The sequence below is a fragment of the Furipterus horrens genome, unplaced genomic scaffold (genome assembly GCF_987537825.1).
Source record: "Furipterus horrens unplaced genomic scaffold, mFurHor1.1.pri manual_scaffold_5, whole genome shotgun sequence".
Taxonomy (NCBI): Eukaryota; Metazoa; Chordata; class Mammalia; order Chiroptera; family Furipteridae; genus Furipterus; species Furipterus horrens.
Genome location: NW_028327175.1, coordinates 1,056,605 through 1,082,421, shown reverse-complemented (window position 1 = coordinate 1,082,421; position 25,817 = coordinate 1,056,605). Strand labels below are relative to the sequence as shown.

At 60.3% G+C, this 25,817-nt stretch overlaps 1 protein-coding gene across 1 annotated transcript in view; it reads right to left on the bottom strand.

Moving 5' to 3' along the window:
• ANKRD55 (ankyrin repeat domain 55) overlaps window positions 1-25,817 on the bottom strand; it is a 64,060-nt gene that overhangs the window by 21,633 nt on the left and 16,610 nt on the right. Inside the window, exons 2-6 of the mRNA XM_090276107.1 lie at window positions 19,898-20,020; window positions 15,343-15,473; window positions 11,928-12,037; window positions 8,169-8,229; window positions 255-383 (exon numbers count right to left, since the gene is read on the bottom strand). Coding sequence (XP_090132233.1) covers window positions 255-383; window positions 8,169-8,229; window positions 11,928-12,037; window positions 15,343-15,473; window positions 19,898-20,020 — 554 coding nt within the window. The remainder of the gene's footprint in view (window positions 1-254; window positions 384-8,168; window positions 8,230-11,927; window positions 12,038-15,342; window positions 15,474-19,897; window positions 20,021-25,817) is intronic.

The following is a 25,817-nucleotide window of genomic DNA, read 5'->3' as shown; positions in this document are numbered from 1 at the left end:
GGGTCCTACCTGAGAGTCTGTAACCCCGCCCCCCCGCGCCACCCCCCCCCCCATCTGGGCAGGTTTCTTCTCCACGACTGAGGCGCCCAAACCCCCGCAGTGCGAGGAGCCCTTCCCCAGGGAGAGCGGGGAGGGGGAGGGGCACGCGGATCTCACGCTGTCAGACAGAGCCCCCACAGCGGTGCCGAGGCCGCCCCTTGCACCCCTCCGTGCCTTGGGTCTCAGGTGCCGAGAGTGCTGGTAACAAGTCCTACCTGGACCGCCCAGTGCAGCGCCGTTTTAAAGTCCTTGTCCCCAACGGTGGGGTCCGCCCCCTTCTTCAGCAGTATCTGGGTGTGCTGCGGCTGGTTGTGGAAAGCTGCCCAGTGGAGGGGGGTCATCCCCTACAAAACCGAAACCAGAGGGACAGACGTGAGCACGGGCTGCGAGGGAGAGCGGGGTTCCCAGCTGCTCCCCAGGTAGGCCGGCTGCGGCCGACCAGGTCATCCGTTCCTTAGAGCATCCCTTCCACACAGAGCTACTGAGCTTCCCTCTGGGCCAGCACCCAGGGGCTGAGGATGCCGCAGGGAATGACACACGAGCCCCTCGTGGGAGCTGTGCTGCGGGACAGGAAGACGGCCAACACACGCACACAAGGAGCCACAGGGTCTTTCAGATTGCCGAGTGCCGCAAAGAACGCACTCGGGGGGCCACAAGGAGTAACCCCGCAGCGGGGACTGCTCCACAGGCCCCCGTGAGCCGGCCAAGAGGACCGCCAGCAGCCAGCGTGGAGGCGGGCCCCGGGGACCGCAGGCTGCTAGGACGCCACCTCCCCCGTGGGGCAGCACCGCCCCTTGGTGAGCCGGGCGGATGAGCCCCCATCGGGCGCCCCAGGTCCTCTCAGGGCTGCAGGTCACCCCCCAGCCCCAGTTACCAGTGCAGTGACCCTCGGGCGGCCTCTCCTCCCTGCCCGCACTGCTCAGTGCCACGAGACAGCTAAGATGACCACAGGGGACAGTACAGGGGACAAAGGGCACGGGCGGCTGCCAAGCTTCTCTTCGTCCATCTCTGCAGGTGATATAATGGCGGGAGTCACGACCTTGGCCTTGTTCGGCCGCAGTGAGCTGCGTGGGGGAGGGGGGCCTCCGCCGAGTTAGGAGAGCAGCTGATAGTGTCACTGAGTAACACTGACTGACCAGAGGCCGCTGCAGGTCCTTACGCATACGGCGTCACTCCGTCTGGACTGAGTGTGGCGGTGAAGGCCGCTGCCCGTTCCCCAGGCCCCAGGGACCCCTTCCACAGGCAGGGACTACACCGCCCCGCCCCCCCAGGCAGGCGTGGCCTGAGACTGAGTCCCGGCCACGTGGCCACTGTAGTGGGGCTGCTGGGGACGCCCACGCGGCCCTGCATGCATCTCTCCTTCCTCATCTGACAACTGGACGCAGGGGCGCCCAGGCTCGAGAACGTGCTGGAAGCCCCTGATTAAGGAGCCCACAGCCCTGACCAATCAGGCACGACAGGGCCACCTGGTCAAGCAGCCCCGGCTCCGCTGCCCGCAGGGCACAGGCTGACACTGTCAGGGCCCCGAGACTCGGGCTTGCTTGCGACAGCGGTCGGCCGACTCTGGCAGGTGCCACTCTGCTTCTCCTCAGTTTACAGAAGAGGAAGCTGAGGTCCGGACAAGGCCCTAGGTCCGTGTGTGCGCAGGGAACTGAATCTAGGGGTGGGGTCTGCGGGGCGCTGGGACCAGACGTGAAATCCCCTTCGCCGGCTCCACGTTCTGCACCACCGAGGTCTGGTCTGCTTTCAAGTTTCAGTTCCGGCCACAGGACGCTGAGCCTCAGAGAGACTCTGGCTGCTGTCGCAGGGAATCGGCCCATGTGGACGCAACGCTGGTCCACGGGCAGCGGCACCTGTGGTCTTTGCTCCGTGTTTCCCGCGGCTCCACTCAGGGCGTCTCACTGTGCAGCGGGCCCACGGGCATCAGACAGCTGAATGCAAGAGCATCAGCCGCTTTATTACACACGGCTTTCCTCCTGCTGGTGCTGCGTCCCGTGCGCTCCCCACACCGGCCTCACCCTGCAGTGCCCCCGCGCCCAGGAGTAAAGACGCCGGGACAAGGCAGGTGCCGGCGGGCAGGCAGTCTGTCTCTGGGGCCCCTGGAGCTCAGAGCAGGGCCAGGCCCGCTGCTCCTGCCAAGCAAACCCCACTCAACGCACGAACGGCGCCTCACTGCCCTTGATTGAGTTTTTTGCTTTTGTAAACGTTGGCTTGGCTTTTTAAACTCACACACACAGGAAAGAAAGGCGGAACGTGACTCCTCCTTTACCGAAAATGAATGTGTCTGATAGGATCACTGTTACCAAGTCATCCATGAGACCTGTCAGAGTTTCCGGTGAGTGCTCCAAACGAGGCGGGTCACGCTCGCTGTGTGCGGAGATGTGCCTTTGTGACGTGGGACTCCGGCGTGAAAATATGGCTGTGAACTAACCTGTGATGATCAGTTTCCTAGTGATCCGCTGGCCCTTGTCGCCTAAACACAGTTAGGGCTCAAGGGTTATTGTCCTGAAACAATACCCCGCCACCTCCAAACAACAAACGAACAAGCAAACCCAACTCCTCGGGCTTTGGTGAAGGAGGGGTGGGGGGGCATGAGCATTCCCTATGTGCGTACTTGGGGCCCAGAGCTGTAAATAGGAGACCTCACTAAATCTTTACAACAGCCCTAGAGATCCCCAGGTATTTTTCCCTGTGTTACAGGTGATCACAGGTGAGGAGCTGAAACGCAGACAGGCGACATCCTTTGCCGAAGGCCGCCGACTGGCTACGTGGCCGAGTGGGGTGACACCCGGGTCCCCCCCACGCTGTTCTCTCTGCACCTCATGCCGGCTACCTTCATTCTGGAGGTGAGCTCAGCCACTGGGAGGTACTTTTCCTTGTGATTTTAGTTAGAAGTAGGGTCTTCTCTCTTTCTAGAATGATGCCTCTCACTAGTACAAGGTTTGCCACCAAGTATTATTCCTTGTCACCAGCTCTGGCCCCTCCTAAAAGTGCCCCTGGCATGTATTTATGTATATCAGGCATTGAAATGTAAATATTCTCCCCTACCCCACCTGGGAGTTGGGGATCACTGTTGGGAAGAACTGCTGATCCTGTCAACTGCCCCCAACGGAGTGAGACTTGAATTACTCCATCATGTGAGAAACGCTCACAATAAAAACTGGGACACAGGACTTGAGCAGTAAAGCAAGGCCTTTATTCATGAGTCTGCAGAGCCGGGCGCACCCTCACAGCCAGGAGGATGTGCGCGCCAAGTAGACGAAGGAAACTGGTTTTATAGTCTTAGCTTCCCCACCCTGAAATTGCCACGGCAAAGAGAAATTGACCAGCCTCCTCGCCCTAGAGCGACAGCGCTCCCCCTCCCCTCTCCTCCTTCCCCGTTTCTCCATTACTGGTTACTCCGGAGTTACAATCTAACACAGTTATCTAAATGCCCCTTCTGTGGTTTGTAGATATGCCAGTGCCATCAGCTCCCTTCTCAGAGACCCTCTAACTACATTTGCCCTTTGTTACTAATGACTTTTTACTGGTTTGGGAGTCACTGTGTCCTTATTTCTAACAATCGCTCCTCTGAACCATAACGTAGATTATAATGCATGTTATACATGGTACAGAGAGACACATCGTGTATTTATATCACAATATAAACAGGTTGCAAGAACACAGTCAAGTCAAAGGGAATTTCCCGTCGCTATTGTTTTCCATCGGGCCAATGGGAAACAGGAGTAAATCCTCCTAGTGACGTGAAAACCAAGCCTTTCACAGTCACCCGACCCCAGCACACGTACTGCGGCACGACACATGTTGTTTAGGGGCTCGTCCCACCGCAGCCTCGTCCCTCCTTTTGCTCCTGGTCAGCAGCCATGCGTGGGGCCGGCAGTGACCGAAACCAGGATTCGAGGCCGAGGCTGCCACGTATCTGCCATGCGGTACCCACTGCTCTGAGCGCACAGTAGGTGCCCAGGCAGGGTCCACGGGAGACTGAATGAGAGAATGGCAGGGATCAGGCCTCCCGGACTTACAGGGAGGATCAAATACCAAGCCCGTCCAACACGAAGCCCTGAGTCCAAGCTGGAGAGGCCGCTCCTGCCAGCTGCTGCCTGGGCACTCCCCGTGGACCCCACTGGGCCGAAAAGGCACCCAGGGCCTAAACATTGGGCGATGCTGCCACAGACACCCAGAGGGCTGGGCGGGGGCAGAATCCCACTTCTTTGAAGAACAAAAGTATTGGTTCAGAGAACGAAGAGTAAGTCACGCTCGGTTAAGGACAGGTCGGCTCTGCAGGTGTTGGCAGGGAGGTGACACAGTGCTGGGGACAGACAGGCACTGGGAGATGCAGGAAGCAGACAGGCTCGGTTTAAGAGCCTCTGACCGCCGTGCGGAGCCGCCCCCCGCTGGCCCTTAGCTGGCAGGTTGTCTTTCGGTCCTGCTCTGAATCCCACCCTCCGGGGGAATTTAAACAGAATAGAAATCCAAAGTGGCTTTTAGGGAACAGGGAACCTGCTCTGTTTTTCTCTGTAAAGCCTCAAATCCTTGTCAGTGAAATGTGAAGAACAGAACGATTAAGTAAGAGGAAGTGCTTTTGACCTTGTGTAAAATACCTGGATGTTTCAACCCTGTATTGATCTGCACTTCCCTTTCTTTCTTTTTTTAAAAATTTATTTATTTACTTGTTTGTTTTTGTTTATTTATCTGTTTGTAGAGAGAGAGGAAAGGAGAAAGAGAGGGAGAGAAACATCACTGTGTGGTTGCCTCTCACTCACACCCCCAACTGGGGACCTGATGTGCAACCTAGTCATGTGCCCTGACCGGGAATCGAACCAGCGGCACTTGGCTCGCAGGTTGCGCTCAGTCCACGGAGCCCCAGCAGCCAGGGCTGCACTTCCCTTTCACTGCCTACCATCTGGGGAAGGGCTGCATATTTTCCTTAAGTACTTCCACGTGTGGAAAGTGGATAAAAACCCCGGCTAATAAAGCAATGAGGGCGAGTTTCCACTAGAGAAAACCCCGCCCTCCCTTCCCCAGATGGAGCGTGTCTGAGCAGTTCCTTCACAGAGGGACACAGAGTCTCTCAGCACGGGTCTCCCAGATGCCTGCGGGACAGTGATGGCTGCAGACACCGCGGGCTGCCCTGTGCCCGCGCCCAGGCCTCCAAAACGTCAGCTTCTCACACTTTTCTCCCCTGAAACCACCGAACTTCGGTGTTTTCTGACCCGGAAGTCTGACTCAGCGCTGAGCAGTTCTCGGGGTTCACAGCTGCACTTTGGGGCGGGCCTGGCGGCCCTGGGGGTACAGGCGCAGGTGTGCGCCGTGCCAGCTGCTCTGGGGACGCAGTCAGAGCAGGTGGCAGGCAGGCCAGCAAAACATCCCAGACGCTTCGGGGGGCCCGGCGTCGCCCGGAAGCCCCGCGCTCTGGTGGACGGGGTCAGATGCGCACACTGTCAGCACGGCTCTCCCCGCCCGGGCGGCACCGCACCGAAGGTACGCAGGTGTTCTGTAGGTAAGAGGTTGCAAAGAGGACGCTCTTTAAAACACTGAAAAAAAACTTTTAGAAGTACCGTCATGGATGCCACTTTCTTTAAGTTTTATTTGGAAAACACCTTTTAATGATAGATTTAAAAGATTAGTAAATTAATTCATCGTCCTTGTTCTAGCGTTTTCTGATCTGGGTCAACGGTGCCCATCTCAACGGCCAGAGGTCACAGTGGAGGCTAAAAATAACCTGCGGCTGGACTTCAGGGCACTGGAAATGGCTACAAATGAGGACATTCGTTTAAAACTCTCATTTTCTCCCTGTAACAATGACACAAATAATGTACCTGACAGAAACATGAGAACCTTTAGAACAGAGATTTCTTAATGTAAAGAGGCACAGTGCTGGGAAAGGATACCCAGGAACGCAGGCCAGGATGTGTGAGAGCAAATCCTAAGAAGAACAAACAAGTAAAAGAGCCCTCAACGTGCTGGCCCGGGTCACACTTATTTTTCCCATCACCCCTGCGAAGTGAAGCTCCGCCTCACTGGTCACCCGGGGAGGCAAGAAAACCAAGAAGAAAGTCCAGTGACAACAGAACGGGACGGAGGCCGGAGCCACGAGCTGACCGGCCACGTGGGGGGAGAGCCAGGCCCGTGCCCCGGCTGCCGCCCGGGGGCCCCCCCAGATGCCCCGACAGGGCCGGCCTAGAGCCGTGCTGCCAGGGCGGAGACTGGAGACCACCAAGGATACATTCCCAGGGGACAGCACGCTGGACAGAGGTGTTCTCACAGGACAGTAGTCCCTCCTTATTTGGGGGATCCTCGAACCACGATTACACGGAACCCTGCATATACCATGCTTCCCCTGAACATGTAAACCCATGATAGGACTTCGTTTCTACACACAGGAAGGGATGCACGATAATCCCTAATAAAACAGTAGAACGACTATACCACACGCTGGAACGAGAGCCACGTGAACGGGCGTTATTAAGTCAAACGAGGCTGCCTGGGACACACGCACGGGCGCCCTGAGACCCGCACGCGGGGGCCGCGCCCGCTGCCCGGGGACGCACGGGCAGGTGGCCTGTGAGCACAGGTGCGAGGACGGAGGGCCGAGCCTCGTCCCGGTGCCGACAGTGTGAGAGTCCATCGTGCTTCTCGGAACTCGTGAATTGTTTATTTCCGGAATTTTTTATTTAATGTTTTTTCCCCTCAGTGGACTGTGCATAACTGAAACCGTGGGGGGGGGGGGAACACTATGTCGGAAGCATCATGAAGTCATGGGGGGGATGAGCCAGACCCTCTGGACCACGGGAAGAAGCGCTAGGACTACGCCGGAGAGAAGGCGCAAGGCTGGGACCGGCACGGGGGGTGTGCCGCCTTTCGGGTCGCACCGCACTGTGCCCACGCCCCTGCGGCAGAGGCTGGGCAGAGACGCCGCGGGCTGGGGGCAGTGACGCAGGGCACCCGGTACGACTTGCAACGTTTAAAGTTCAAAAAGGCCAATGTGTTCGTGCATTACTGATATGAGTAAGTTTTAATAATAACCCAGAAAATGTCAGCGGCCCCTGAGCTCAGGCCTCCCTGCGATGAGGTCACGCCACGCTGTCTCTCTCGGGCAGCTGCAGGATGGCTTCAGAAACCGATTTTTCTTCCTCTCTCCACTGTCTCGTCTTCGCTCTCAACCTAACATATCTCCTCATGAAGTTAGATTTCTACTCTCTGATCCTTTGCTCTTCAGCCGCTGTCGCGACACGCGTGGGCCTCCTGCAGCTACTCCTGGAAAGTCACGTCGCTGACGCCGCAGCGGCCGGGCCCTGCCCTCTCCTCTGGCCGCTGGGAAACAGGTCTGACCTACCCCCTCGCCCCTCAGCCTCCGCCGCCTCGCTCCCCGCTTTGCAGCCTGCGGGGCACAGAGTGCGTGCCTCACACCGCGGCCCTGGCTGGCACACAGGGGACACAGCGCGGCGCGGGCTCCCGGGAACCTCCTGCGGGTGGGGCAGGGCCGCGTCTCCTCTGTCCCCGAACAAGGAAGACAGGGCCCCTGGCAGACGTGCTGAACGTTGCTGTGCGTCCTCAGCGAAGCGCAGCCCAGCCACCCCCGTGTATAAGGCCCCCCATCAGCAGCCAGGGATTGGAGCTGGTCTCAGGAGCCCGTTGAAGGGCTCAGGCCGGCTGTGGCTGGTGGCCGGTCCGCCCTCCTTCTGGAAAGTGAAGGAGCCTGGGCCGCGGGGGTGGGGCCGCCCCAGCGCCTGACCTGCCCGCACCAAGGACTTGGTTCTCGGAAGCCGCACACGAGCTCCCTGCCACGGGGACACACAGCAACTGCAGCCGCTGCCGTTCAGAACGTGGCCCTGGGACAGGTGACTAGGCGTTCCGCTCCCTGACATCGGTCCCTCGGAGGGGGAGCGGCAGCCGCGGCTTGCCCCCACGCTCCTGGGACTCTCCGTGTACAGAGGGGGGACACAATATTTCGGGGGTGTGACGGGGTGTGACGGGTGCGGAGATGCTGAATGCCACGCCCTCCTGTCTGAGAAGCCGCCCACAGCCGCGTGGGGTGCAGTTCTGCCTGAAGGTCAGCAGTGGGGACACAGGCCCCCCCGCCCCCCGCTGACACGCACAGTGGCCCCGTCCCCCCGAGGGCAGCTCACCTCGTTGTCCTGGTGGTTGATCTCGCTGAGGCCCGACTGCTGCACCAGGACTGTGAGGAGCCTGGAAACAGAACAGGGAGCTCAGGGGACAGACTGAGGAGACGTGACGGCCCTGCAGTCGGGGGCCGCCCAGGGACGGGGGCCCCCGGCCGCATGGTCTCCCGAGCCCGTCTCCTCGCTCTGTGACAGGGCGGTGACGGCCGGGGGTGGGGGCTGAGCATCGCGGGCAGAAGGCGCCCGCCACCCGTGAGCCCCGCGTTGCTGTTTCCTTTCTGAATTCTGGCAGGAAGATGCCATCAAAATAATCGCATTTTGGGTAATTTGGGTTCTTGTAATTATATTCTACTCTGGATGTGTTTTCCCTTAAAACTGTCTTCTTACCCTGTCCGTGTGCCCCCTCCATCCCAAGCCCCGTCTTCCAGGAGGACACACAGCCCCAGGCACTGCCAACGCAGCGCTCACACGGGGCCCTGGGGACTTGGCCTGGCTGGCTGCTGGGGCCTGGCTCCCCGCCCGGTGCTCCCAGGCTGTCCCACGGCACAGAGGGCATGGTCCCCACCTGTCCTGGTTGCCACACCACGTGCCCACCTCTCCGTTTCGTCCTTTCAGGTTTGGTATGAAGGTGGCCAAGAGTACTCCCATGAGCCCTGGCCGTGAACCCCAGCCCGGGCCTCGTCGGCACTGGTTCAGCCCTGCTTTGGCCTCAGATGTCCAGGCAGCTGTGGGAGGCCCTTCTTGTCCCTAGGTATTAGGACAATGGGCCCATCTCCCCCCAGGACCGGGACTGTGAGCCTGTCTCCCCCCCAGGGACCGGGACAGTGGCCCATCTCCCCCCAGGACCGGGACTGTGAGCCCGTCTCCCCCCCAGGGACCGGGACAGTGGCCCATCTCCCCCCAGGACCGGGACTGTGAGCCCGTCTCCCCCCAGGACCGGGACTGTGAGCCTGTCTCCCCCCAGGGACTGGGACGGTGGGTGCTGGGGCCGGGCAGCCGCAGTTGGAGTCCTGGCTTCGTTCCCAAGCAGCCAGCGCCCCGGGCCAAGTGCTGCAGCTCCCAGCACCCACATTTCTCACCACAGCCACGCTCCCTTCTGAACAGTGTGTTGTGATGTCACGTGTCGGTGCCCACAGAGCACGCAGACGACATCTGTGTGCCACAAGTTCCATCCAATGGCTGCTTCTGGAAAGCTTTTCCCCTTTCTATGCTGGGGGCCCCGATCTCCATGAGGTGACCAGTGGGCAGGAGGGCGATCCCCTTAGCATGTCCCGGGGCGCCTGGCTCCGGAGCTCCCAGCCCTGGGTCTGGGCAGCCCAGCGACGGCTGGGGAGACGGTCCCCTGCCCGCCGCCCGCCCCGTCCCGGTAGCTGCCGGTTACGGGTGAGCTGCAGCGGGACCCACCCCACCCCACCCCAACTGAGGCCGCCTCACCTGGGGACCAGAGCACAGGACCCCGAGGGAATGACTCCCTTCCTCCGCCAACCTCAGCAAGATTGAGGGCAGCGGGCCAAGGGGCTGGCACTCTCTCGGTGGGAAAGCCCTCCGCCAGTAACCACGGAGACCACAGGAAGACCCTCGGAGGGCCCGGCTGCCTCAGAGGACTCGCTGCTGGCCCCCCGGGACTGGTGGCGGGAGTCCCCGTGGCCGCAGGGCTCCCGGCCTTCAGAGCTCTGTCTCAGCGGCCACGCCTGTCTCCCGGGGCTCCTCTGCGTGCTGCAGCCCCGGCGGCACAACTGCACGTGCAGGGAGAGCCGCGCGCGCTGTCCCCTTGGGGACGATGACGCAGTGAGCTCCAGAGAGCAGAGGGTCCCTGCTGGGCCCCAGACACAGACTGACAGAGAGGAAGTGCAGTTGGATTGGTTTTCAGTTTATGACTGCAGCCATTTCGGCTGACGTGACGGACAGAACACGCAGCCCCGAGCGTGACTTTGGCTGACCAGGCCCAGGGCACTCACAGTGCTGTCATGGACGCCTCCCTTGGTGTGGGGTCCCTGTCAGGACGCGGGTCCCTGGTCATGGACACAAGTCCCCACCCCAGCACCCAGCTGTGGCCGAGCGACTGCCTGGCCCTTGCGGACGGCACGTGAGCGGCAGTGAATGGCGTCCATTGCAGGCTGAGAGTTGACAGAAATAAGCGGGTTTCTCTGCCCCCCTCCGTCCCCACCCTCTGGCCAAAGGGGATCTGTGATCCTGGGGGCGGCTGAGCCGTAAGGCGGAAGCCGCGTGGGTCCCTGGGTCACCACATGGAGGGGAGCCGCCCCGCCCCCACTCAGGACCCCTGACACCAGACCGAACTTGTGCTGAGACATGGAAGCGCCAGGCCCCGCGCCTCACGGCAGCAGCAACGCCCGTGCCGGAAGCAGGCCTGACCTCCCGGGCCCGCTCGGGCGATTGGGAAAGGACCGCTCAGAGCAAGGCACGTAAAAGCAACAAAGTTTCGTAAATCAGGGCGGAATAGTCTAAAAAGATGTGTTTTAAACCTATTTCCTAACTGTTATTCCTGGGAACACAGGACGGTGTCCTAACATGTCTGAGGGCTGTTGGGAGGAGCCGTCTTCCCGACTCGTCAACAGGGAAGCGTCGCTGCGGGGGGCCACGGACTGTCCGCTCTGCGCATGGCAGCTCGTCCCCAAACCTCCCTGTGTGGCGAGGCTCTGAGTAAGTCCCAGCTGCCTGCTCTCCCTGGAGCCGACCCAATGATGACAAGGGGCCAGGCTTGGTTGGGAACAGACGTGGAATTTCCCAAAAGCCCTTTCATTCTCGTGTCAAACAGGCTGAAATGAAGAAACCCTGTGACCTCCCGGCTGGAAGGGCCTTGGCCTCCTCCACCCAACGCAGCTTCCGTTTCAGTTCGGGACCCGGGCCCAGAGGCCGAGGCACCCCGATGCCTCCTCCCCCCACTGAAGGCTCCGTTCCTGTCACTGGTGTCCTGTGCAGCCACGGTCGGGAAAGTGCCCAGAAAGCTGCTGGTGTCCCCGCAGGAAACGCTGGGGCCTGCTGCTCCGAGGGGCTTTCAGAGACTGCAGGCTGAGGCCCCAGAACACGGAGGATGGGGGAGCCACACCTGGCCCCTGCGAGATTCTCTCCTGGGCCGCTCGGTCGTCTTCCAGACCGTGACCTTCAAACCCCAGTGATCTGAGCATGTTTGTTCCCAGGCCTTTCAACAGGCCTGGTCTTCCTTCCCACCCACCGGTGCCATGTCCCGGCCTCCCTGTGGGTCCTCCGCCTCTTCCACCCAAAAACGTGGGCAGGACTCTGAGTTCCGACCTTCGCCTCCTGCTGGCCCCTGCCTCTCGCCGTGTTGGGTTTTCCTCCTAGCGCACACCTGTTCCAAGGCATCCTGTTTACTTGTTCTACGGGTGGCCATGAACTCCGTCCCTGGAGCGCGAGCTCTGTGAGGCCAGGGCCTCTGTCCTCCTCCCCGCGGGCCTGGCCTGGGCCTGGAGCAGAGTGTGGCCCGGGGCAAGCGCTCCGTCAATAGTCACTGAATGGATACGTGGTTGACTCACTGAAGGGAGGAATGTATGAATTCAGATGGTGACAAACAGCATCGCTTCTCAAGTAGGACTAGGAGGAAAGGCTGTGACCAGTTAGAGGGGAAGACTATTGCAGGACGTTTGGATTTGCTAAGATGCGGTCCTGTCTGCTCCAATTTTAAGAAAGGGGTGAGGGCTTTAACTGGCCACAGAGGGTTGGGGCAGATGACCTTCTGATCCAAGCTGGGTCCCTCCCGGCCCGCGCGTCCCGGGACCGGCGACTCACCTCGTGTCGGGCTCCGCCGTGGCCGCGTGCAGGGGCAGGCGGCCGTGCTTGTCCGGGACGCTGTGCTTGGCCCCGTTCCGCAGCAGACTCACGCAGCCTTCCAGCCAGCCCTGGAACGGGAGAGCGGCCGCACCGTGACACCACGGCCTGGCCCACGCCAGGCCACCGGCCGCGCCCCCGCCGCCTCCCCTCCTCTGCGTGGCTGAACGCAGGCCGTTCTCAGGTGGTTCAACACGTCCCCCGGGGAGACCCCTCAGCCGAGGGCCCAAGGGCTGCAGGTGGCTCTAGAGCTCACCCAGCAGATGGAGGCTGATTTCCTGACTCTCCCTCCTCACCCCCCCCGCGCCCCCCATTTCTAGGGCCACTCACTGGTGTTCCACTTTTATGCTCAGGTCCCAGGGCATGTGACAGGGGGATGAATCTGCTCTAGCCTCTCGTTCTCTGGGTTCCACCCCAAAACATGCCCGTCCGTGCTCTGACCTCAACGCCACGGTCGTATCCCTAAAACTTGCCTCCGGGATCACCCCTGAGCCCAGCCGCCACTGGGGGCCTCGGTTCATCTGCATCCAACACACAGGCCTTGGTCCTCTTTCCCAAGTTTGCTTCCTACTAACCATGAGGCCAGCATCTGCTCATTCCAGTCAGTCCGCTGCCAACGCCCAGACCCCACCTGAGCCCTGCTCCAACGGCGGACCTTTCCGAGGCTGAGTATGGGGCTATCAGCAGCACCCTCAAAGGGGTTCCCACTGGTTCCCCAAGAAACTGCGCATGACCCCGGTTGCCTGCACACGGCCCGCCCGCCCTGCCCCCGGCGGCTGCCTCCCTGGGCAGCAGACAGAGCGGCAGGCGGCCCCCTCCCCTGCTCCGCAGACTTGAAGTAGCTGACGCAGCCTCACCGCTCACCACGTTTGCCTCGGCCGCCAAGGAGCGCGCCTCCCGCGCTCGCCCGCAGCCCCTCGGCCACACGGGCCGACTGACACGCAGGGGAAACCGTTCTTACGAAGGCTAAGGGGGGCGCTTTCTTTCCAGCTTCCCTCTGTTCGTATATGACTGAGCCTCAGGTCTCCCAGGGAAGAGGGGAAAGATGACTGAAGGTTTCCCTCGCAAAGTCGGAAACAGTAAAAATCAAACTGTGTTAACTGCGCAGAGGAGAAGAAAGGTGATGATAAGAAAAGAATCTTTTGCTCTGAAAAGGCTGGAAAGAATCTTCCCGCAAAAGCACAGGCGAGTTCACAGGCTGCTGTGCTGGATGGGACTTGGCAGAGCCGGCCGACAATGTCTGAGGGCGGAGGGTTTTTCTGCGTGAGTCAGAGCCGACTGGGGAGTCAGATCCGGCTTAGCCGCCCACGCCCGGTCACCGGGTTCTCTCGTTAAGAGGAGAAACATGTGACCCGGAGACCGGGAGGCACACGGGGCACAATTCGGAGTTTCCCAGGTTTCACCATTTTTTGAAAAACAAATGTGACGGGGGAGGGGACGAACCCTTTGTATCACTTTGCAACACCTCCCGGCGCTCCGTGTGTATCTGTGGCTCTCTTTCTCCCGAAAAGCCGTCCGATACTTCTGGAGCCGTGCTCACTACTCAGGCCCTTTACCAGCGACGGGCAGGGCGGCCCACGGGTTCCCCTGCGTCTGTGACACGCCTGGGCCGCCATTCCGACCCCACAGCACCGCCGAGGACGGCGGCACGGAGAGGTGAAGCGACCTGCCTAAGGTCGCACGTCTGGGGTGGCCCCGCTGACACCCCGGGGCTGGAGCTGCGGCCGAGGCTTCCCCTCCGAGTGCCCCCTCTGCCAAGGTTCTCCGTAGTAGATGCACTCAAACTCTGCCAGAGGGAGTGGCGGGCCTCGCAGGGCACTGCCCAGGCCAGGGGCGTGGGGGACAGGGCGGGACTTGGGTGGCCACGCAGAGGCGGGGCGTCGTCAGCAGGTGGGCGCGGCCACACTGAGTCCTGCAGGCAGGCTGCCCTCACGTCTCTGCAGAATGCGTTCCCAGAAAGGGTCGTCGGCCAAGGCGACAGGTCCCCAAGCTCGCCCATCACTGCGACCTAGAGGCGCACTTCTGCCCAGCCCTGGGAGTCGTTGTCTAGCCCAAGAAATCTTAAAATTTAGAATTTGGGGGGACGTGCAGCTCGGTTTCACTCTATTCTAAATGCCGGCAGCAGGCAACGTTAGAAGCATCTCTCCCGCCTTCCTCCGCTCGTCCCGGGTGCAAATGCTCCCCTGTCCTCGGCTCAGACACTCAAACCTCCTCCGCAGCGAGAGCAGTCACTCGGGCTGTGCTCAAAGGGACGGTCTGGGGGCGCCGTCCTGTGTCTGCCTGAGACCGAGAACTTCGCCCTGACCAGGGCCAGCGGCGTTCTAACTCAAGTGGCGGACGAGCGGCCGGGCATAAGGGTCTAGCATGCAGGCCCCCCGACCCCACCCCGTGTCGGACCCAGGAGGTCAGGGTGCCCTCCCAGAAACTGCAACTCCTGAAAAGTTCTCCCCAGCTCTGCGGTGAGTCCCAGAGAAGGGGCCACGCAGACAGGCGGTGAGAAAGCGGCGGGTACAGGGACCCTGAGAGTGGGGTCCTGCGCCCCCGCACCCAGGTTGAGCGTGGCAGGGGGGTCCGACTTCCGCGGGCAGCCACACCCCGGGGCTGGGGGTGGGAGCCCAGGCAGGTCCCGCACCCCGAGGGGCAGTGGCAGCAGCACAAGCAGCTGCGTCGGCAGCCACAGGAGTCACGGGGCAGGTCACCGTGCGGGCCCCCAGGAACCTCAGCGGAGGGGCGGGTGCGCATCACCGCCATGGAGCGCCAGGAGGACCCTGCGTGACCGGGAGCGGGGTTCCCAGAGCATTTCCTGGAGGGCCCGAGAGCGGAGGGGCTGGCGGGTTTTCGGGAAGGCTCGTGAGGCTGGCTCTGACGGCGGGAAAGGCGGAGCTGAGCTCTCGGGGTGACGACCCGCCCAACCCCCTTTTTCACAGAGTGCTGGCTGGGGGTTGAGCCCCCTGCCTGGTGCTTCCCTGTCCCCACTCCCCACGCAGTCATCCCCGCCTCCTGCTCCGCCGGTCCGACTGCAGGTCCTCCTGCCGCTGCCAGGGTGCCGCCCGCTCAGGGCATCCGTGGGGTGCTCGTGGGATGCTCTCGGCCGGGCACCCAAGCGTCCAGAGCCGCGCGGAGGGAGATGCTGATGCAGTTCAGGTGGGAAAGGCGGTTTCTCTCATGGTGCGGTCGCCTCTGTCTTAATTTTAGAGGATCGTTTGGAAGATCCAAAGTGACTCAAATCCATGACACCAGCTCTAAGTGGTGACAAACGCTGGAGAGGACTGAAGCAAAGCTGCGTCCGCCCGAGAACCCCCTTCTGCTGTGGGGCCCCATCACGATGCGCCCAGCCCTCCCTGCTCCCTGCCGCCCGGGACAGACGCGTCGGTACCAGGTAGGTCGCCAGGCACAGGCTGGTGCGGCCGTGGGCGTCCTGCGTGTTGACACTGGCCCCCATCTTCAGCAGCAGCTTCACGGTGTCCAGCTGGCGCCCGGCCACCGCGTGCATCAGGGGGGTGCACCCTGGAATGAGACATGGCGACGGCCACTTAAAAACCGTTGGATGGTGACGCTGTGGGGCGGGTGGCACCTGCCTGTTGGTTCCTGTGCCCTTGGCCAACAACGACCCGCCCTCCGCACGCATGACCCCGCCGTGCGCTGCCTGGGACTAAGGAGAGGGATGGCCGTGCACACGTGTAAACTCTGTGTCCTTCCGGCCCTGTCATCAGGCCTGTAACTCCGCGGCGCTGGTTGGTTAAACACACTGAGCAGGTGACAAACGCTGGGTGTCCCTGCCTTGGGGGTCAGCCTCATTAGGGATGTAATGGGCCGGCTTGTCCTGACTCGGCTTGAACAGGGAGGCCCTGGCCGGGGAGAGGGGTCCTGGCCTTCCTGGGAGGCGGGGGTTGATACGGGGCAGAGATAGTAGCGTAGCCTTGGATTGCATGAACTCTTGCTAAAAGGGGCCACCTTTTCCGAAATATTCCTCTGTAATTGGAATCAACAGAGATCAAGGTATTTAGTTTTCCATGTGTTTTTTTCCTGGATAAAACCAGAGGCAAACGGCAGGTGCTGATGTACCGGGCAGGGCCGGCGTGAGCCGTGAGGCATGAGACAGGCGAGGAGAGCCCAGGGCCTTCCTCCTCCTCCCAGGGCAGCGGCCACCGTCAGACACGCTTCCTGCCACAGAGGCCCACTCAGTGTCACCTGAGGAGACTCACGTTGAGGCTGAGATTCTTCGGTGACCTGTGAGCTATGCGCCTAAGATTCCTGAGAATGACGGGTTCCAGGCCACTGTTCTCACTGAAAGGTTGGAGCCGGCACCCCAGTTTCTCTCCAGAGCCTCCTAATGCTCCGTCCGGCATCGCAGCGCGGCAAATGCAGCAGTGAGGTGCCATGTCTTTCTCCACCCCCTCCCTTTCCTCGTCTCCTTCCTGCTCTCTCTCTGAGCATCTGTGTGTGTGGGAGCCTCTGAGTCTCTGAGGCCTCCGTTCTTGTCCTCTGGCCCCTGCTGTGCCCCTGCAATACCACTGATTTATGTAGCTAAGTATGTCTTAGAATGGGGTAGACCGAGTCCTCCACTTCATTCATCTTTTTCAAAATGGTTTTTAACTATTCTAGCTCCTTTGCCTTTCTATATGCATTTCAGACCAGCTCGCCCATATCTGCAAAAATGTCTTGCTGCGGTGAGACACACATTGCATTAAACCTGTGTGGGAGTTTGGGGAGCTTTGCATGTTGGCCACGTCGTGTCTCCTGATCCATGAACATGGCGTGTCTCCCCATTTGCTGAGATCATCTGAGTTCTTCCATCAGCATTTTAGTTTTCAGTTTACAAGTCCTAAAAACATCTTGTTATATGCACACCTAGTGTTTTTTATTGCATGATTTTAAATGGTATGTGGCTTTAATCTGTGCCTGTGTGTTCGTTTACAGCATACATGACTACCATTTGTTTTTGTGTTTCGTGTTGTGATCTGGTATCCTGTGGCCTTGCAGAATTCACTCAGTTGTAGGAGGCTTTTGATAGGTTCCTGAGCACTTTCCATGTAGATAACCAAGAGCAGAAAAGAACAGTTCTATTTTTTCCTTTTCAGAACATATGCTTTTTGTTTGTCTCTCACCTCTGTGCTGGTTAGCGCTTCCCGTACTGTGATTCGGAGTGGATGCCGTTGCTCTGCTCTGACTTAGGAGCAAAGCATTCAGTCTTTCACCATCGAGTAAAATGTGAGCTCTGGGGGGTCGGGTAGATATCAGACTGAGGAAGTTCCCCTCTTTTTTTATTTTTCTGAGTTTTTAATGTTAAATTTTGCCAAGTGCTTTTTTTCATCCACTGACACAATTGTGTGATCTTTTCTCTTTGGCAGGATGATATGATGGGTTACACGGATTAATTTTCAAATATTGAACAAGACATAACCCTAGAGCAAATCCCATTTGGTTACGGCATATAATTCTTTGTTTAGATATATTACCAAATTCTATTTGCTAATATTTTGCCAAGGATATCTGCATATTCATCAGGAGTATGGGTCTGTAGGTTTATTTTTTATTTCATCTTGGTCTGGCTTTATAAATATAACTGAGAAAAGTGTCCCCCTCTTACCTTTTCTGCAAGAAATTATGTAGAATTGGTATTAATTATTATCTAAAAGTTTGTAGAAGCATTTAGTAAAATTATCTAGGCCTAAAGATTTCTTTGGCTAAGAATTTTAACATTAGGAATTTAATTTCCTTAATAGCTACTGGACTATTCAAATTCCTCGTTCCCTGCTGAACTGTGGCCGTTAATCTCTTTACTGAGTCGGTGCTTTTAACCCGCATGGCGCCGTCCCTGTGTGCGGAGCGGGTGGCTGCAGCTCTCCGTCACCCCTCGTGCCTCTCGGCGTCTGCGGCTGTACGCTCGGTCTCGGTCCTGATGGGGGTGGTTTGTGCCTTCTCTCCTCTTCTTCTTGTCGGTGCAGTTGCCAGACGTTTGTCCATTTCATTGGCCTTTTCAAAGGATCAGTTCCCCACTTAATTGATGTTTCTGTTGCTATTCTGTTTTCAATGTCACTTGTGTCTACTTATTATTTCATCCCTTTTGTTTGCTTGGGGTTTATTTTGCTCTTCATCTTCTAGGTGCTTGAAGCGAGGGCTTCGGTTGCTGCCTGGCGCTGCTCCTCCTTTTTAGTGGCCGTGTTTAGTGCTGTGAGTTTGCCTCTCAGCGCTGCGTCAGCCGCCTCCCCGCGGCTCGGTACATTGTACTGTCTTTCCCGCTCACGCCGGTCCGTGCCAGCCGGGACGGAACTCAGGCAGTCTGCCCCTCGCACTCATCACACGGGGGTGTTTAACCTTTGACTGTCCTCATCACCACTTCCAGCCCAAGGCAGATGTGCAAGTAAGTCTGCTTTAAACACACACACGCACACATGCCCACGCACACACGCGTGCACACATGCCCCCCACGCACACATGCACACACGCCCACATGTGCACACGTGCATGCGCACACACTACCACAGATACACTAGGGAGCAACCCCCCAATGCCACACAGTACTTTGTTCTCCCCGTAAGGGAACCGGCAGCTCCTGCGACAGGCGGACTGGCTAGGAATCACCAACGACCCCAGAAACACGGGGGGAGAAACCAGCGACAGACCCACAGGCCTCGGGGGCTTCTCATTGTTTTCTTTCCGTTGTTCAGCGCGGCTCACGTCTGCTGAGGAGCTCGCCCGCTGAGTTTTCAATCGTGGTTACGGTATCTCCGAGGTCTGAACGTCTCCATCTGGCTTTTCTATGTCTGTTATTTCTTTGCCGAGGCTTTCTCGTTTTTCATTTGTTTCAAGCACGGTTGTAATTGAAGCTTTTTTTTTTTTTTACAGCTACTTGAAAACCTTTGTCAGATAATTCCAGCGGCTCTCATCTCAGGGTTCACTGACATCTTTGTCTTCCTTTTCCTTCAGCTGGAGGTCCTGGGTACGAGGAGTGGTTTTCTATTGAAAGGTGGGCGTCTGGGGCACTGTGTTCTGAGTCGCTTCCCATACCCCCATCCTCTGTCTCCATGGCTTCCCCTGCCGAGGGGAGGGCGGGAGCCACTTAGCGCTGCCCCGTGGGGCTGGGGGCCAGGCTCCCTCCTGGGCCATCTGAGGGAGAAGACTCTTCACGACTGCAGGCCGGCGTGCAAGTCCCAGTTCTTAAGGCCCCCGCTCTGACCCCAGCACAACAGGCAGGGAAGGGGAGGGGGCCTCGTTCCCAGCGGGCGGAGGTGCAATGGCTGGGGCTGGGCCACAGGGGTGTGTGTGTGTGGGCGTGTGTGGCTGGAATGGAGTCACTCTTGTCTAAGGGAGTCCCATCTCACCAGGCTGTTTCTTCCTGCTTCTTCGACTGCAGAGAGCGGACTTCTGTCGGGGGTTTTGGTCTGTGCCCGTCACCTCTCTAGGTTCCTGGCTCCGTTAGCCCCAATGCTGGAGGATTGGGGACAAAACCCAAGAAACTCCCCACCATGTCACTCCTTGAGGCCAAGGTCCCAGCCCGTCTGTTATTTTACCTCCACCCTCCGGAGTCTTCTCATGTTCACTTTACATGTGATGCCAGGGAGTTTTTGCTGCACTTAGCCAGAAGAGCAGAGAAAAAAGTACCTCGATTCCGTCTTCTCAGGAGCAGACGCCTTTGCTGCCTGCCTGTGGCCGTCCCTCTGTCCCACGCCTGTCTCTGCACCACTGTCCCTTCTCTCCACCCCTTGGCTCAGCTGCTATGTTCGACATTTGCGCGGAGAAACTGGAAACAGAGTCAAACCAACTGGCCTTGCTGGGAGAGGCGATGGGAGAGACTCTGTCGCTCTGTGTCCGGACCCTCCTCAGAGACAGGCCGTGGCCCGCCCGCCGCCGCCCCCCCCCCCCCCCCCCCCGGGCAGGCCCCACATGGAGGCAGGACGGGGCACCCGCGGGCCCGGGCGCAGGCTCACCTTCGCCGTCGCAGCACTCCAGGACGGAGGGGTCTTCCCGGATCGCGGCCGTCAGAGCCCCGACGTCGCCGTTCGATGCCGCCTGGTGGACCAGAGTCAGATCCACTTCCTCCGATGACTCACCTGCGTGGACCAAACAGAGAGGCGCCTGGTGTGTGCAGAGACTGGCTGAGAGGACAGCACCCGAAGGTGTCACCACGCTGCTGACTCACGAATACCTTGCGGTGGGGGCAGGCGGGGGCGCTGAGTCAGCCACTCACATGCACCCACGTTGCTTCCAAATGAAGGCGGGCTGGGCGGCCATGGGGCTGTCACCACGTACCGGGAAGGGGCCTGGGGACCTGCTGTGGCCTGGGACTCCACGGTTCCCTCCAGGCACCGGGTGACACGAAATCACTGAGATCAGACAGCCTGCGCTTCCTCTTTTCATCTGAAACACGTTCCTTTCCTTCCGGTGACTCAGTGTACCCACCTTTGAAAGCAACACCCTGCCTCTTCTTCTCTGTCCCCAAGCTGTGCTCCCTACACTTTCCCAGCCCCGCCCTGTGCCCCGAGGGCCCAGCCTTGTGACAGCACCCCAGTCCCTCCCCCGGCCGGTCCCTGGAGCCACCCTGCAGGAGCTGGTGGGCGAAGGGAGAGAGGAGACATTGCTTCCTGCCCTCCGAGCACCGCATCCCACCCGGCGGTTCCTCCCGCCCACAGCCAGCTCGGGAGCAGAGCTGCGCACGGCTCCTTGGACTTTGGTGGCCGCCCGCAGGCACCTCTGTGCACACCGGGACCGCTGCAGGGCGGCCCCAGAAGGCCTGGGAGGCCAGTCCTGCCTGCAGGGACCCGGCATGACGCTGCGTGGCCGCCACTCCCGCAGCTCCCTCCACGCGCAGCCGTTGCTCAGGGGACATACGTGCGGGAAAGGCTTCAAATTGAGTTTTGCTGCTAACGTGGACATCGTGCCAGAGAAACTTCACAGCCTGACGGGCCCTCCAGCTGGCAGGGGCCCTAGCGCTCGCCAGCAGCGCCCACCCGGTACCCTGGGGGCGTCGTTACTGGTTTACAAGCAGCTGACCCCGCCCAGGAAGTGATCCCCCCAGGACAGCCCGCAGCCCTGTACCGCACGGGGCTGGCCCTCATCTCCCCACAGCGGGGCTGTCCTCGTTGTGTTTTTAAAGCTGACTCCCCTGGACCTCCGCCCGGGGCGGGGGGTTGGGGGGCACAGGGGGAGGCTGGCAGTGGGTGGGGGGGTGGCAGGGCCCCACGCCACTGCTGCGGTGAGAGCCGCACCGCTGGTCATCGGGGCTGTGAATCTGGGCTGGTGCTGTTGCCAAGCCTCAGTTTCCCTTTCTCTCCTCAGCTGCTGCTCCTGCTGCTGCTGCTGGTTATGAGAACCGCCCTCCTCGTAAGGTCGCTGCGGGACGAGCGAGCTGACACCTACGTCTCTGCGCTTTCGGAGCACGCACGGCACGTGCTTTGTTACTGTCGCCGCTCCCTGCTCTCTCCTGGCAGTTTAGGGGTCCCTGGCATCTGGGCCGTGGGGAGAAAACGGTCTGTCTTCGACGACGGCTGGAGCGCAGAGGTACACGCCATGCCACACGCTGCCTGCCTGTCAGAAGCGCCCCGGGAGCCCAGACGCTGGAGGGTGCTCATGGTACCTTTGGGCACAAGCCGCAGAGCCCAGACTCCAGGACAGACGGGCCTGCGTCTGACCGACCGCACGCGAAGGCGCTGGCGGCATCGCCGGGAAGGATGCTCCTGGGGTGGGCGGAGGAGCTCTGTGCTGACGGCCTGCTACATCCTACATAACGTGTTCACAGGTCACGCATGCACACGTTTATAGCGCGTTCACCACCGAGTGCCGTGGGATCTGAAGGCACCTCCGTCCCACTGTTCAGCACACACAGCAGAGAGAAACAGGACGCGCTGCCTGACAGAGTGAGGGCCCCAGAATCACCTTCCTGGGGCTTCTAACAGGGCTGTGTTTACTAGACACGAACACAGGGCAACAAGTCTTAGTCCCAAACACACCCGACTGAACCCACTGAAGGGTGGTTGAACCGACAGGGCTGGCCTGGGACGTGGCCCCAGAGGGGCCTGACAGGCCAGGGCAGCCGGACTGGGATCGGGGAGCAACACCCTCGCTCTCCCGCCACCCGGGAGCCTGGGGACATGACGGGACACCTTGTAGGGGGAAAGCCTGCAAACGACTAAAGGCGCAGAAAGGAGCAGAGCTGGGCTGGGATGAGGACGTCTTCATCGTGGTGTGGTGACGTCACCCGAACTCCCGATCGAGTCCCACCATGCGCCAGCGCCGTCCCTGGTCCCTGGAACACTCACACGGGCCAGCAGCTTCCTTGGTGCTTAAGTCACTTTGCAGACACAACCTGTGCCCTTCCTCTTAAGAACTAAGAGAGCGCCAACCAAGCGGTGGCCTCAGCGGCGCCACCGGGTGAGACGCCAGGGTTCAGGCGGCAGGGAGCGCCGTGGGCGCACACGGGGGGCTGCGTCGGTGCTGGCAGAGGAGCCGGGCTGCGGGACGTCCCAGGCCGCTCGGGCCTCAGCTGCCGGCTCGTTAGGGTCCACGGCCATGATGGGAACCTGCAGATACTTGAACAGCTTCCTTTAAAAATTTTTTTTAGAATAACTGTGATAAATATACATAACAAAATCAGCCATTTTAATTATAAGTGCACATCCCAGTGGCCTGCGGGGCGCTCCCCGCGTTGTGCTGCCATCGCCACTGGCCGTCCGCCCAGCCCCCTCCGTACCCCCAAACCCGGACACTGTGCCTCGTCCCTCCCCGCAGCCGCACAAACCAGCGTCCCACCTCCCGGCCCTGGGATGTGACTACGGCACCTTCTGTGCCACCTCAAGAGGCAGGGAGGCTCCTGTCACTAACGACGGCCTACGTGGGCCACACGGCCACCCACGGAGCGGACTGCAGATGGAACAGATCCGCGTGAAGGCCGGCGGGGGCGGGAAGGACGAGGGAGGCACCGTGGACTGCACTTCCGGCCGCGGGCTCACACGCAGCCCACCACCCACGGCGCCACTGGGGGGCAGGGGGCGAAGGGGCTCCCAGGGGGGTGTGGAACCGGCCCATTTCAACCACAGTCAGTGCAAGTAAGTGAGGCCGTGCAAAGCACGGAAGTCCGAGGACTCGGCGAGGCCCTGAGTGAGGGGGTGTGGGAGGAACGGCTGATGGTCCCCACGGACCCTAAAACCGGGGCAAGAAAAGCATTTTCTACCAAAGGTCACAAAACTCTTTAGGACAGGGGTCCCAGCTCCCGGACTCTACCGTCCGTGGCCTGTTGGGAACCGGGCCGCACAGCAGGAGAGGAGCAAGCGGGGCTGCGCTCCCATCGCTGCCTCAGCTCTGCCCTCCCCCACCCCCATCTGTGGGAACACTGTCTCCCACAAAACTGGTCCCCGGTGCCAGAAAGGCGGGGGACCGCTGCTGTAGGGCACGCAGAAGGTCTGCACCCGCAGACAACACGTACGCACTTCCTTCTCCCCTTCCTCTCCCCGTGTCTGTCACCCACCTCCCATCTATCTACCCACCACCCACCCACCCTTCGCCTGCCTGCCTGTCACCCACCCGCCCGTCGTCCGTCCATCTGTCTGCCTGTCTGTCGAGGGTCATGTATCTCCCACCCATTTTTATCATCTGTCTTTCCTCCCATCCAGCTTAGAGGAGGAGCACGTCTGACTGGCTCCTGCCTCTCTGGCTGTGGAAATGCCACAGTGGGACTTACACGGCTCACAAAGGGAAAGCGCAGACGTCACACAGAGAAACACTGAAAGTCGAGGAGGGGGAAAGACTCAGGGACGGGAAGAGGGGCACGTGAACAGGTGCAGTCACATTTTATGAAGAATGGTCAGTGTGCGCGCGCGCGTGTCTGTGTGCGTGTGTGTGTGAACTATGTAACGGGCTGGAAGAACATGCCTCTGAAAGTCAACAGAGATGACCTCTTGGATAGCCTTCGGAAATTCCTTATATTTTCCAAATGCCCTACAAGGAATCTGTATTTCACAGTCACCCAGGCAAAGCAGGCTGTGCTCTTTAATAGTGCAGGACGCTCCTCCCAGCTCCCCCCGAACGCGCCCCCCGAACGCGGCAGACCGAGCCCAGGGTGTCTGCACCTGAGGCAAGTCCCTGCTGTCTGACAAAGGCACGACAAAGTGGCCCCTTTCTAATTCTGACCTTTAACATGTCGTGGCCGATTTAAAGAAACCAACGGGTACATTTTGAATTTTCATTAGTTTTACCTAAAAGTCGGGAGGAGAGACGCTATTTCCCTCATCTTCATTGTTGAAACCTGCGCAGCTCTCTGGCTGTGTCGGGAATCGTCCCCCACTTCTCCGCCGGGCCCGGCTCTTTCTCAGCAGGGCCTCAGCGTGGGACGGGCTTGACAAGGCCACCTCCGCAGAGCGTCCCAGGTTTCACGCAGACGTGGCTCCCCTTGGGTCGAGCCGCCCACGGGCTCTCCCTGGGGCTCGTGGGCCAGTCCCTGTGGAGCCCTGGGCCCTCCACCTGTGGGGCCCCCTGCGTGGAAACGACCAGAGGGCAGTGTGACCCCTGTTCTGCTTACGCAGCGGGTGGGGGGAGGGTAGGTCACTGTGAGGGCAGGCGTGGGGCAGCTCTGAGAGACCCGACCAGGACGGCCCGAGGGGCCGTGGGTGGCTGAGCCGCCCTGGAGTTACCCGTGAAGCCCGGGGGTGGGGCTGCAGGCCCTTCTCAGATGGTTCCCTGGGGTGGCATCGATCACCCCAAAGAGCTGAAGTTTGATTATTCGTCCACCTACTCGGGGCACCTGCACGGCGGAGTGAAGTTCCTGGCACAGAGGCTGTGAGTCTGTCCCCAAGAGAGACGTGCCCCGTGGGGACGGGGGCGCCGTGCGAGGCTGCGCTCCCCCGCGCTCTCAGGCAGGGCGGGCACGGGTCCCTTCAGTGACGGTGCCCGGGCATGGCCCCCGTTCCGACCCCTCTCCCCCAGCAGTCCTCCCCTGGTACCGGGGGGCGCGGAGGAATTGGGGGGCTGCCTGGAACGACCCGTCCGTAAGGTGCAGAGGCCTCTCCCATGTCAGGAGGTGTCAGCCCTTCGCTGCCCCCGGCCGGCTCCAGGTGACAACAAGGCCGCCCACGGGTGACAAAGAGTCCTCGGGCCTTGACCGGGACCCTGACCAGGAGGTGCCGGTGCTGCTGGTGGAAACAAGCCCCGTGGGACCGAGCTGAAGGCCAGTGACACGGTCGGACGGCACGAGGACAACGGCGGCTCGGTGGGGCCATCGGGCCCGCGACACGTGCACGCGGCGCAGAAGGGGGGGAGCGCAGACCGCGCTCAGGGGTTGGGCCCTGGCCCGGCCACCCCCGGCTGGTGTGTCCTCAGCCAGCCGCCCGCCCTCTCTGTCCCCACTTGCAAATGGGGTGACGCAGCATTTCCCCGCAGGGCCAGTCTGAGAGCTCGAGGAGTTAATCTGCACTCGGGCGCAGAGTGGGGGCTGGCAGAGCATCACAGTTCCCACTGCTGCTCCGGTGTCGCTGTCACCTCTCAGTCACACATAGGCACCTCTGTCCCCTGCCTCCCTCCCCTAAGGACGGAGACCTACGCCCCGCGCAGCAGCTGCAGGGACGCGTGCACAGAAGCATGTGCCCCTCCTCCTGCCTTCCCCTGCGGCCCCGCGGGTGTCCTGGCTGAGGCCAGGACAGTGTTTCTTCACGGGCCCGTCCCAGGGGAGGAAAATTTCTTTCTGACAATGTAAAGAGAAAAGTGACTCCAAGCTTTCTGCACTGCACGTGGCAGCGGAGAGAACAAACTCCCAAAGCAGCCTTCATGCCCCGGGCCCGCATCCTGCAGGGGGACAGCATCTCAGGGTCAATTCTGGCCACAGGCAGGTCTTGGGTCACAAACAGGTTCGCAAGACAGCCC